The sequence below is a fragment of the Stegodyphus dumicola genome, chromosome 12 (assembly GCF_044657685.1).
Source record: "Stegodyphus dumicola isolate Sdum_Otavi_A_Nest chromosome 12, ASM4465768v1".
NCBI classification, from domain to species: Eukaryota; Metazoa; Arthropoda; class Arachnida; order Araneae; family Eresidae; genus Stegodyphus; species Stegodyphus dumicola.
The window spans coordinates 61,928,918-61,943,137 of record NC_140779.1 but is presented as its reverse complement, the minus strand read 5'-3'; the positions used below and the strand labels follow the sequence as shown (position 1 = coordinate 61,943,137).

Here is a 14,220-nt window from a genome sequence, read left to right as displayed (position 1 = left end):
ATATCAGTTCTGAAAGTGGAGATTTGCACATTCCATAACAAGTATTAAAAAATAATTACAATAGTAAATTTATTACAGCAAGCAATAGCATTTGCTTCAAAGCGTTTTGTTCTTTCATTTATAAACGAAGCTTTAATTTAAATCGCTAATTCATCAATTTGAAGCCACGAAGATTAATTTAAAACTGTGCTGCGTATCTATAAATAAAAAAATTGGTTAATAAATTGAATAATGTGAATCTGATTAAGAATAAAATTAATTGTTCCCTTAAAAACTGATTGATATTCTCATATATTCGAATAATGTCCCCTCCCTTCTCCGAAACCTTACACGATCCCACTTAAGATTTTAATAGATCATGGACGCTGATGTTATAAGCAAAGGATCCCCTCCTCGAAAAAAAATCGTCCTCAGTCCGTAGATCATCTATTAAAAAAGAAGCCTTCGAAGAGAAAATTTTGACAGAATGCATTAAACACATTTGTTATTTTATTAGATTATTCCCTCGATAATACTTTTTTTTTACATCTTTGCATCGATGCTGTGGCGTAATATCGATAGCATCCATTGATCAACAAGAAATATATATTATAAGGCATCCGTCTTTGCCAGTTGTTCCCTCCCATTTAAATATAGGGTAAACACACCCTTAAAAAAAGCAACTACCCATGCTCCCCATATTTTTCTCATCATTCTGAAGTTACTCGCGTGCTTGGGATAGCGACGTCCCCAAGCACGCCAGTATTGAGAAAAATATGTTGGGGGTAAAAAAAGTTATGCGACCTGTTGTCTTATCTCTTGCTGTCTCCTTTTTGCAAGAAGCAGGGGAAAGTTTCGGGGCATCACATAATGCAGAAGAGGCTGATTCTGTACAAGAACTGAATTCTCGGGGTATATTTTCGTTCTGCCGGCTTGTTTATCGTTGTCCCCTGTCGCGGCGTCGAAAGATACAGGGTTTCATATACATATCAAACAGATTTTTATCATGATTTTTTTTTTCGGATTTTTCGATGCGGCAGTTGGCGAGAAGTTTGCACAAGCTTGGCATATTTTGGTTTTGAATGTTTTTCATATCTACAGAACAGATTTTGGAAAGGTAGTTGACACATTTTTATTCATTGCATAGTCATATTGTCTTTCAGCAATATAAGTTCGATAATAGTTGAAACTCTATATTCCGAAAAATAAAAAAGAATTCGAGATTATACTAACAGATAAATTTTTAGCTGTAAAGGAATTATCACATTCCCCATGCGTTTTCTCGTGGTTTAAATAGCTAGCAGGTAGAATTAATGATAAGTTTCCTCAAAAGCACAGTTGATTTTTCACCCTTTTCTCTTCGAAATACCTAATAATCTTCTCAGTGGCACGTGAACTAAAATGTGGATAAAGATAATTTGTCACGTATGGACTTGTTCGACTCTGTCTCGTGCCTCTCTCCAGTCACCCTTTAAATACAGTACAATGTAGAGGAATTATTACGTTCTCTTTAAGATGCTGACACTATGTTCAGTTAATATTAATATGAGTCGTTTCTTGAATCTCGGCCACATACAGTTATTTTTTCACGCTTTCTTGCTCCAAAAAAACTTAATATGCTTTGCAAATTCTGGTACTTGTTTCAGTCTTTTCGGAACTCGACAGTTTTATATGAAGCAATCAGGATTATTGTTTTCATAATATTTTGAAAAGTACGCAATATGTTAACAGCTCGAAAAAGCTGTTAACGTATAAATAGGAACTGTTAACACTTATTTTTGTTTACATTTCTTTTTGTATAACCAAGATTCGATCATGTAATTTTGTTTCATCAACATCGTTCGTCACAATCTTTATATGCGCTACAATTATACAACAGTTAAAATAATTTTGTTTCATTTTCATCATGCTATGGAATTTTAATCCGTCATGCAACTCTGCCTAGAATCGCAAAATTTCACAAAACTTTCAGTATAGTTAAAAGTACCATTATTTATTTATTAGTTGAAAATACATTCATGCACATCATGTGCATACGTTAAGTCTTATGTTCAGTTTAAGATAATATATTCTCAGTCTTACATTACAGGAGGAAGTCTCACCTATCCTTGACTTTCTTGCACACTTGCTTTTCCTTTTTTGAATGCTCCAGATATCAAGAAAGCGTCTAAAGTGATTAGCTTTCCTTTTTCTTTAAGATGGTCTCAAAGTAGTGCACGGTGCTGTCACTGAATACATCTGCCATTCTGTTCAGCACAAGGTGACAGAATCCTGTTACATGGCTGTGCCCTGAATCTCTTCCCGCTTCATCAGCAATCATTGGTGGTTGCAACATTGGTTGGTGCATTAGCAGTCTTTGGTAGTTTAAAAAAAATGTTGGTGCATGGGCACTTTTTGTTCTCTTCTTCTTTACTAGAAGAAACGTTTCTCTTGGTTTCCTCATGATCTTGGTCTCAGAGGACTTTCAATTCTTTTATGGTAATACAATATTAAGAATATAAAGAGTTGTCCAAAAAGACGTTACCGCTTAATGGGAGAGACGTGTATTTTAAGAGCATAATACAAGAACATAATGTCAAAGGAACTTAATAAACTGCTTAAATCTGTAAATCTTGGTTCTCAGTGCATGTGTAAAGTTTTTGAGCCATACAGTCCATAGCTCTGTCACACACTCCCATACGTATAGACTGGACAACCCCTGTTATGCGTTATGCGTTTCTGAAAGTCATTAATGTCATTTGGTCTTGTAGCATACACGCGTTCTTTCACCAATTACCATAACCAGTAATCACAGGCAGAGAGTTCTGGTGACCGTGCTGGCCCCGCCAAAGGTCCACATCGTCCAATCCAGCGCCTACCAAATATTTCATGCAGGTACTCTCGAACAGGCAAGGAATAACGCGGTGATGTAGCATCGTGCTGAAAATAATGTATTTTCTGATACTGAGAAGAAGGTGGTCTACAGAAAAATTTTGCAACATGTCGAGGTACGAATCTCTCATTACAGTCTGCTAAAAAGAAAAAGAAAAATATGGATCCAGTAATCCAAACCGCAAAATGCCACACCATACGTTAACGTTCGGAGAGGATTGAATGTGCTATCTTAATTCATGGGGATTGTCTGTACATCAGATGACACAACCGTGCTTATTCACTCTTGCCACTGATATGAAATCTGGTTTCATCCGACATAAAGAACATAACATTAATACTTCTGCAGTTTGTTCATGTGCAATTTTATCTGCATCAGAGAAAGGGACGGTATCATTTGAGTGCGGTGCGGCTTCATTCCTAGATAGAAGTGGAGAATTCTTAAGACACTATTTCGCGAAATTCCCGTTTCCAATAATAATCTCTTTATTGACATTCCTGGGCTCCTGATTATTGTGCCTTGAATATTTAAGATGTTTTCTTCTGTTCGAATACCTTACAGTCTTACAGTCATTGGTCACAGACCCTACGCGCACAAATTTCTCATGGACTCGACGTATAGTTAAATGGCTTTGGGGATCCTTTTAAACCATTCCCAAAATTTCGTCCTTTCTATTCTGAGTGACTCAAACACTTCCATTCAAGTTTCTAGCTTCCTTCTCAATTCCACATTCATGTGGCCATATTTAGTTTTCAACGATAGAAAATTAAAAATTATGTACTACCATATAAGTGGTAACATCTTTTTAAAAAACCCTGTATGTACTTGTCTATCTCCTCTGGTCTTGGATTTCAACGCATGTATTTACACAGTGCCTAAAGAAAAATGTAATTTAACTCCGTGTTTCACATGTTCAATAATGTGGGCAAATACTGATACGTAATTTGTAATGTAGGAATGGATTCTCTATGTAAGACATTTTTAGACACGAGCGCGTATCCTTTATGTGAGATCGTTATGTGCGTTGTGCAAGAAACTACTACGCTATATTACTCCATGCATTAATTTTTTACAATCAAATAACTTTTGCTTTCTTAAATGTCTTTTCTAAACGTAAAAATGTAACAGGAGAATGGACGTTGCATTAAAGAAGAATTTTGCATGCACGATTAAACTATCAAAACATTGTACATTTAAAATTAAAATTTTGTACATTTTACTTCCTTATGAATAGCAGATATTAAATTGCATGTTAATTAATTATATTACTGCTTCATATTAAACTAATTTCGTAGCTACTTTTTTTTAAATATCAATGTAAATGTTTGTTAAGTTATTTTCTTAGAGAAGGGATGAACAGTACTGCTGTTTATTTAGCCTTTAAAAATGCTGGTAACTTTTCGAGGTGGACATCTAAGGAAGTTGGTTGCCATAACAGGAGATTGAATGTATCGTGAATATGAAGAATCAAGAACGTTTTTTCCCATACAAATTTAAAAAGTAAATTTCATATCGTATTGAAAATACGGTTCTAGGGGAAAAAAAACCACAGGAAAGAAGCCCACAGGAAAAATGCTCACAGAATATTGTTCACAGGTATAAATGCTCACAGGAAAAAAAGCCCACACAGAAATATGCCCACATAGAAAAAAGCTCACATAGAAAAATGCTCACATGGAAAAATGCTCACACGGAAAAAAGCTCACATGGATATATGCTCACATGGAAATAAGCCCACTGATAAATAAAATACTTGTGGGCATATTTCTGGGTAGGCTTTTTTCCTGTGAGAATTTACACCTGTGAGCATTATTCTGTGAGCAATTTTCCTGTGAACGTTTTTCCTGTGGGCATTTTTCCGGTTACTACACGTTTCTAATTCAAATAAAATGAAATTATATTTCATTATTTTCAGATATCTGTTATTTTCCGTCTAAATATGGCCAGCTGCTAGTTTTCCGTAACGATTAATTATTTATATAACTAACCGTTATCCTATCTACTTACATAATCAGATGCAAGTAGTATGTCCTTTGGAATAAAATGAACTCTGCAACATTCCTGTGTCTGTTCGATCGAAAATTTTTGATCGTGGAAAGAAGGGGAAAGATTAAATTATGCCTCTGATGCATTCGATTATTCTTAATTTCTTTCTCTTTTTTTTTTATTCTCTGCGTAACTCATTAGTTGCTAATCTGCTTAAATCCTTTTATTATTCAGTTCAAGAACACATCATGAAAGGGAAAAAAGTTGGTAATGAAGGTTCAATTCCTTATAGGTCAAGTCACGTCGCTCAATAATGGATTTCTGAAGATGATTCTGTAAATCTATTCAAGGCAATGAGAAGAAGCCATAACTGAGATGCTTAGTGAGCTGGTGGAAGCTGAGTTAGTCATTGTAATCTGAATTTTTCAAAGTATCCTGTAACTATTAATTAGGTGTTGATAGTAAAGGAGTCAAATATTTATTTAGGAACTGAACGTGTTATTTGATTGAATGGAAAACAGGTATACGTAAAAAGAAATAAATTTTAAGGTCTATTTTAACCGTTTCTTTTATCAATGAATAAGATTAGCATCATTTGTAATTTATTAGTAAGGAAGATTCAATCCCACAAATTGTTTTACTTAAAGAAGTTTCTAACAACTGAAAGAATTACGACGCCCAAGTTATCTCTCGTGTTATTCCCCAACAGAAAGAATCAGGCATGTGTGATTTATATATCTGTTATCTGGCAGTAAAAGCTAGATTGGTTCTTAAAATCGTTTTCAAAAGGCTCGCACTAACAGATAGGCTTTAATCTTTGAATTGAAATTTTAAAAATATGTTTTTAATTGTTACTGATTGTTTCCCCTCAAATTATGTTGAGAAATTAAACAAATAATTAATATTTTTAACTACGCATTCCATTTACTAATACCTATTTATATCTTCTGAATAAATGTAAATGTATTATTCTAAAATCAATTTTTATGAAACACAAATTTAAAATTTTGCTTTCAATACAAGCATTTAATAGAGTTCTCACTGTTTTCCCCCACTTATTTCTATATAAAGGATTCGAGAGATTCATATCTGCACTCAAAAAGATCTGAGCTTCATTCCATTCTTAAAAACTTTATATTTAACTGGTTGCTAATTATGAAACGAAACTTTAAAATTAGGCTAATTTAACTTCATATTCGTGCTAATTTCATAAACATTTCTCTAGAAGCGTTTGCTACTAAAGAAAACACAATGTTTACTACGCAAGAAATTCATTAAGTAATTTTCTAAGATTAACGTAATTAACGTTGTCTTTGTAATTTCGATTGTGAAACTACGCGATGAATATTTTGCTACATTTAATTTTTTTTTCCCTTTCTGTTTGAATTATCGTCATTTAATTTCAATTAAATAGTAAATTTCCAAATTTTATCTGTCATACGCTAAAGACAATCAGTTGGTTTAATTTAGTTTATCTGATTACCTCAAAGCATACGAGGGCTATCTGGTTAAGGGGAAATGCCTTCGTGGAGGACTTTCCATAGGAAACTGGCTTGTATGCACTTTACACACGAGGAAAACCACGAAAGCGCCCATGCAGCCATTCCGTTCGCCGAGATTCGAGCCTGGACCGAACTACTAGTGTTCAGCGACTTTACCACTCGGCCGCTGATGGAACTTAATTTACAATCGAAATGACTCTCAGAGATTTTTTTATTTGAATTGAAGTTGTATGCGAGAACCAGAGCTAACAGGTTAGGTTATAATGCTTTCTCTATGTTCACTAAATGGTGTGTATCTAATTCTCTGAAAATATTAAGTTACAAATGTTAGCAGTTAAGGTCGGATATTTATGAATATATTATTAATAAATACGTGTTAGCAAACAACTACATTTAGTAGTATGAATTGTACATACGAATTTTATTAATCGTACTGACTATTTACAAGCTTTAATAAAGTATATCACATTTTTAATTAAAATTACGTTGATTTTATATTTAGGAGAATCAAGTACAAGCTAGTAAATCCTGTTACTTACACCAATTTGTAGTAGTGGCTAACAAATTTTAACTTAGTGCTTTTTCAATGAAAACTGAAGTACGATTCTTACATACTTTTTTATCCGCTGATTTGCAATTGTATTTACAAAACTTTCTAAAACTGAGGCTATTTGAGCAAACGCATAAGAGAAATGAGGAATAATAGTAAATATAAAGATTTTTTTTTTAAAAATGGGCAATAGGAAATATCTAATTTCATTTTTGTGATTAGCACTTGAAAGTACACTACAATGCGTCTCAATTACACATTTAATAAAATCACTGTTGACCAGTGAGTGTTTAAAAACTGTGGTAATAGTGATTCCCTTCCTAAAGCACGAGAAGAAAAAGATACAAAAATTATGCAATCAAATTTCCACTTAAGCGTGTCAAAAACTCTGGTGCCGCCATCTAGTGGAGCAAAATATTATAATTCTAGTAAATCGGAGCTGAGCTTTGCGGTTGGTCCTCTATCTGTAGTTTACACACTGGAGCAAATTATTGAAATTAATGCTTAATTAATATTGTCATAGTTATTTCTTATTTCAAACTGGTTTTCGAAGATAATAAACCTCCCAAGTAGTTAATATACGGTCGTTAAAAAGGATATTAGAAGGGGGTTGGAGAAGTTGAAATGCATCTTCAGTATTTATTTACAAAGCTAGGTTATTAGAGGTCCTGTTTATTAGAAAAAGGGGTCTTGTCTATTAGGAGTAAAATGAGGAAGCTTTTCAATTAAACGTTAATTGAAAAGCGTTATTTATAGATATAAATAATGTTGTATTATAATAATCACTTATATATATATATATATATATATATATATATATTTTAAAATTAACTAACTATAACTTTTAAGATCTACAATACGTATAACAAATTTAACTATTATTCCATGATAATTTCTATAAATTTCATTTTATATTATTCTTTATTATATGACTTGTTTCCTTCCCCCACTTAACAATGATAATTTTTAGTTTAATTTTCTAAGCAATTCGAGATTATTTTTAGGAACATATTTGACTATTGCCCTTCTTTATTTTTATATGTTTTTTATGCTAATTCCAAACTCTGTATGATTTATTAAAAATAACAGCATCCGAACGAGGCTTTTTACTGTTTGAAATTCAAAATTAAAAAAAAAAAAAAAAAAAAAATAGGACACAGCTTTAAATTTTGTTACCAAGTTTTACGTCTCCATGAATATATATAACAACAATGAACATAGCTTTAAATGTGCGATATATTACACACTCGTATTTAATGCGACTGAACCGATGCACTTGCGCAGAATAACTTGCTTTTGAAGAAGACAGATCTTAATTTGATATTTTTAATCTAGAAAAAATAAAATTAAATAAAGTTTAATTTTGCTATTTGGTAATTATCTCACGTTATAATATTTTTCGACATTCAGTTTTATTCTGTAGTCATACTTTTTAATTTACAATAGTAAGGTATACAGAACTCTGAATTCATGTATGCGAAATTTAATACATGCATTTTAGAATTTCACAAAGCAGAGTTAACCATTTCCTTTATTATTATTCAAATCCCAACTATATGCTACTCGTAATAGCTGTAACCTCTTAACAATGTGTTGTTCCCTTGTTAGATATTCGCTTGCATTGCGAGACAGTAATGTTAGTAATTATATTGAATATTTTGGATATGCGTTTGTAAGTACTAATGAAAGGAAAGGAAACTTCAAAGGTACCTGTAAAACACCTTTTAGATGTTAATTTTGATAGTGAATTAGAAATCCATAAGTAGTTATACTAATTTCTGATCTTCTGATATTTTTTTATTGAAAAATAGCATAACTTATCTTTCATGCATGTCACGTTTATTTAGTCATTTTTATTCTTTATTTATTTTCTTTGAACATCAAAACCATTTCCTGACAGAAAATTTTAACATATATTTCAACACTTAAAAATACAAAATTTACCAATTATTGAGCAAAATTATTGATATAAATACCGGTATAAATGTTTCGAACGATATTCAAACTCCTACTTCAAAAGGAACTTTTTAACTATATATATATCAAATGTTGTATGATCTTAAATTCATTTAGTGCGAAAATAAGTTACTACTACTTGGCCTGACTAGAATTGCCGGTTTGTCTTAACCTTATTACTCGAGTAAAGACGAAACACCTTCGTATTTACGTATTTATTTATTAATTATTGTTCATTCAACGGGAGTTGGTTTGTTCCCCTTGAAAAGTCAACTCATTTCCGATCAATGACAATGATTACATGCTCTTAATTTAATTTTTCCTTTTACAATTGGAATTTTTGTTTTTCATGATGATTTAATTCCAGTCCCCGTTAAAACATTATTAACATTTTACTTTCAAAACATCTTTCAAAATATAACTTACTAGAATGGATTCACTCTTTTAAAATAATTCTACTTTAATTAAACTTAGGAGATAATATAATCAATTAATCAATATTGTTTAGGAAATAAATTATATATATATATATATATATATTTAAAATCTTTTTCATTCTGTTTGAAAGCATTGCCCCAGTGGGAAATCTAAATAAATTACGAATGTAAATATTAAATGCATGAGAGGCAAATTAAGTTTATGCAATATTTTTTTAATAAAAGAGAACGAAATTGTCTTGCAGTTATGCTAAATAATAGCCTTAAAAAGCCATATGTTCTAGCTGCAGCATTAAAACTGCGCCCTTATCGCTTTCATAATCAATCTCATCTAAATTTAAATGGCGCGTGAAATCAGGAAATAAACAAGCCTATTTGTTATAAATTCAGTTTAAAATTCAGAACACATATCAGTTAAAACAAGAAAATAGCAAAAAGAATTCCAAACACTAAGAACATTTCCAGAAACTGAGATAACAATCCTATGTATCGATTAAGGCGGATATCTGGAAGATTATTATCAATAATGATAGGCTGCAATACAAGATGCTCTGCGAGAAAAGTCACGTGTTTTAGGCACGGAGTGAGTGAGTTATATATACTTATAAAATATGGTCTTTTTTCGCTCAAATGTATACGATATTTTGTCAGTGTACATTGCTTGTGTTTCATTGTATGACTTCATAAATATGTGAAAGTGTGTTATTTTTCTCCCTACAGAAATACGAACTGTTTTACGCTCATCAAGATACAGGCTTATCAGATAATGTATGCATATTTTTCATATTCTTAATAAATTAAAAAACTGCGAAATTTGAATTTCATTATAATTAGTTAGAACGGTTTTAAAATTAAAAAAAACCTCATTTGCTTTTTTACGCTTTTCAGCATTTTGTTTCTTTTATGTCCTAGAAATTTTTTTATCACATTATTTTGCGAACACTCTAGCTTTAGTAAATTATTCTTTGTTTAGTAGAACTTACCGATGAAATTGAGGTAAAAATCACAAAAAATTAGGGTGAAAAACAGGTATAAACGTTATGAAAATTATTGAATAATAAGAAACACGCTCGTAATTAAAAACAAAGCAATTTTGAGAAATATCAGAAGAAAATTGCCTATACGTAAAGCTATTCGAATATTGGCATTTTAAATTTGCAAGTTAATAAATAGAAAAATATATAAAGTACGCACTTTATATTCAACTAGTTCTGCATGCATTTTACGTTTTTGCTTTTATTATATTACATATGTTTTTGTAACAACTGACTTCTCGAATTAAAATGATGCATATATGGGACAATTTGTGTTTACCTACAGCATTATAGAAATGCGTGGAGTCAAACAAAATTTAATTTTGCATTGATTGTGATGTTTAATATTGCTCTTCTTTGCTTTTAAAAATAGAGTTTTATGCTGCTCAAATCTTTTTTTAATTCATTAAAATTTATAAATTTTAGGATTTACGTTGGATTGTATCAGATTATTAGATTATGGCAAAGCACGCTAGGACTCTAGGCCATCCTGAAGGAGCTATTTATATTCATATCATATACGAGGAAAAATACCATCCCGTTAACCTTGCATTTTAGCCCGGGTTGAATTTTTGTTATTCAGTAGTGTTAGCCAATCTGTTACTGAAAGGCCAATTTAAGCTAGCGTAGTCCTATAACAACTAATGTAGATATAAATTCTTACGCTATAAGAGTATTATTCAAAGAAAGGCGCTGTAACATAAATTTCCATGCAATAAAACTCACAGAATATTGAATTTCCCATTTGAATGTTCGGGATTTTGTCTTAGCCACGCAGATGAATGATATTTAAAATTTAAATTCAGAGCAATATTCTTAAATTCATTTCTAACAATTTATGTGGTCCTTAGGTGCTTTAAAAAAATAAACTATCTTATTATGTCATTGGTTCGAAATTCATAAAGAATTTCGTAATTAATCTTTTTAGAATGCAAATCTACATATAATTGCTAAAATGAGAAAGTGTCTGACAAAGGATTAACTAGTATCCATTAAAATTCCTCTCTCAAAAAACATTCACGGAAAAGTCATGCAACGTGCGTGAGACTATGGTACTTCAGTTTAACTATTAAAGAGCGTTAGTATATTCTATAACGAAGCAATATATGAAATGACTTCATCCGAAATAGATACTTCGGTTGCAGTGCAAAGGGAATAAAGGCATCTTTCAACAATTTTCATGCGATATCGCATTTTGAAGTAAGAAACTTAGTTTCTTCGATCATAACTTGATTCCTCTCATGCTTCAGTTACTTTATTTGCAAGATTTCTCACCATCTGACTCCCCAGTTCTCTTTGATCAAGAATGTGGAACGGGATTAACTTCTCATAATTTAAGGTATTGAAAACAACGCGATGACCCCACCTTTCTCCCATTGGTTTCAGAATGTCCGGCGTATTTGCCAAAGCCCGGATACTATCTGTCTGCCACAAGAACACCTCTCGATAGAAAGTAAACAGCTGTCTGTTGCTTTAGAAATGGGCAGTAATCTGTTTCGTGTAAGGGTTCATGTATTGAAGAAATGCGTTTAAATTTGGCCCCTTAACACAATTAAGAATCCACTACGTACCTTATTTATGATTTTTGTCTGAAGTAAAATACTCGTTATAGGAACCGCCCAGACGGTATAATAGTTAGGTGAGCCGACTGTGATACGGAATGGCCGGGTTCGAATCGCGGAGAAGGCATGGATGTATATAGTCTGTCCCTTTGTAGGAGGTACCGGTGGCTGACTATTAGGTGCCTCCATATTAAAATGGCGACAACTTCTGGTCTTAGAAGTGGTCAACGCTGAGACAAGACCAGTGCCCGCCATTCGATTAAATATATATATATATATATATATATATATATATATATATTTACTCTTTGTAGAAGTGTTATGTTATTCCCACCGCCAGCATTCGTCCAAAACAAAATAACAATACAATTTGTACCTGGTTCAACTCTACTTGAAAATGTATAAACTCTGTTTCCATACCGACTACTTCCAGTTAGACGTAATAGCAAGAGCTGCAATTATGTTCCGATAGATGCTAATTCGAGGTTGCTATTTTTTATATTTCCAACGGAACAAACCTTAGTTTTCCGTTACATTCTCGGAACATATGAGTATTATAAATTCATAGTTCCCTTGAAATACAGAATTTACGTAAAAATAGTTACTGCGTACCATATCTTCTTAGAACTGATGCTGAAAGCGTTCAGTACGTGAATTTCAAGTTTTGTGCCTTCATAATTACCATTTTGCTGGCTGAAAATGCATGTTGTTCTTTCGAAGTCTCTGAGAGTACCAGCAAACATTATTGATTGCACAATCAAGTTATACCCTCTGTGTTTAGTATTTATTGAAAGAAATTACATTCGCAATTTTCCCACAGGCCACTTTTCCGTAAATTGCTGGCAATTTGTCTCCGTCTCCACTTCTAACAATTTAGCCAACTCTTCTTCGGGACAGGGGTTATTACACCACGTGCATATCTCTTACTTCCATTCCTCTTCTGAAATTTTTCAGTAACAAAAAGAAGTTAACAAAAAAGATGGAAAAAACTTTCACTTCTACTTCGTCAGGTTACTACATCTTGGTGGAACTCCTATAAATGAATCATAATTACACTTAAGTAAAAAGCAATACTCGAAGAATGCCGCATTTTTAACAAATGGCACCGGTAACTGAAAAATGTCCGAGGTTAAGGGGGGGAGGGAATGCGGACAGGACAGTTCTTGTGTATCATTTCGAACCGATCCATCCTCGTAGAAAGGGACTGATTCGCAAAAATTTACTGAGCAGAACTGAACCTCTCCATCCAAACTTAAGGAGGGCGTGGCTATAATAATCTTGCTAATAACAGGTTAACTTTTGGAAAGGGGAGGGAAGAAGATAAAAGGGGGGCAGAAATAATACACCGCGGTTTTCGAAACTGGAAGAGGAGGGGGAAGGGGAGATGGACGAATCTCTCTCTCTCATCGTTGATGGAAACCTGTTTGCGGAAAGGACTCTTCCAGGGGAAAGCATTTGAAAGGGGGTGCACTAAAACAGTGGTGATTGTTACTGCAGTCAGTTGAGCCTATGCCTCCGAATTTTGTAGACTTAATTTATGCGGGAAGCTCTGAGTTACAAACATCGGAAAAGATAAAGAAAAGAAACATAATAACATAAACGGCCGACCGCACCTGCTTGGCATGGGATTGGGCTCGCTGGTAGCTACAACTGCCAAGCATTTTAATCGCTTTCCCCTAAAAAAGTGGCTGTTTCTCCCTTTTGGGAAACAAAGTGAGCGAATTCCATTGTTCAAGATGATGAAGCGTTAGTTCTTAATCATGAAATTGTAAAAATATAGAATCAAATGAGATGATGATGACTGTTAACAAGCTTGGGCAACAACAAAAGTAAATGTTTATTACAGCGATGACCATAATTAAAATTACTTTTGACGAGAGTAGTGAAATAAATACCTTTCTTACCTTTTACATTATTGTTTTTACCTCTTTCAATTTTACAGAAATGTATGAATTTAGTTGTCAACAAGAATAAGCATTTGTTGCAATGGTGGTCAATTTTAAAATTACTTTTGATGATAGCGGTTAAATTTGCATCTTGTCCACACATTTTGTTCTTGTGTTACATTAATTTTCATTAAAGAAAATTAAAAAAATTTGAAAATAAAAATTTGCCTGTATCGCCTCTAATTTAAGAAAGTTTAAATCTAATTTCTCCTATAAAATTTGCTTAAGACATTTTTGTTTGCTTGGAATGAGTGAAATTTTTTCCTTTTAAAACAAACTGAATTATTCAAAAAAATTGTTATTCCCTTAATGTTTATGTTAATAAAATTATTAAATCCTATTAAAAATCTAAAACTGACCATAAGTTCAAGTGGAAATTTAATGCTAACAGCATAA

The 14,220-nt window shown here is 32.5% G+C and overlaps 1 protein-coding gene across 3 annotated transcripts in view; it reads left to right on the top strand.

The window, feature by feature from the left end:
• The window catches only part of LOC118191712 (transcription factor AP-2-epsilon-like), a 357,763-nt gene that overhangs the window by 214,573 nt on the left and 128,970 nt on the right, over nt 1–14,220 (top strand). The window contains exon 2 of one of the 3 annotated variants that reach the window (XM_085827756.1): nt 10,003–10,050. The exons of the other annotated variants lie outside the window; for them this stretch is intronic. Coding sequence (XP_085683882.1) covers nt 10,003–10,050 — 48 coding nt within the window. The remainder of the gene's footprint in view (nt 1–10,002; nt 10,051–14,220) is intronic. 3 annotated transcript variants of the gene reach the window in all.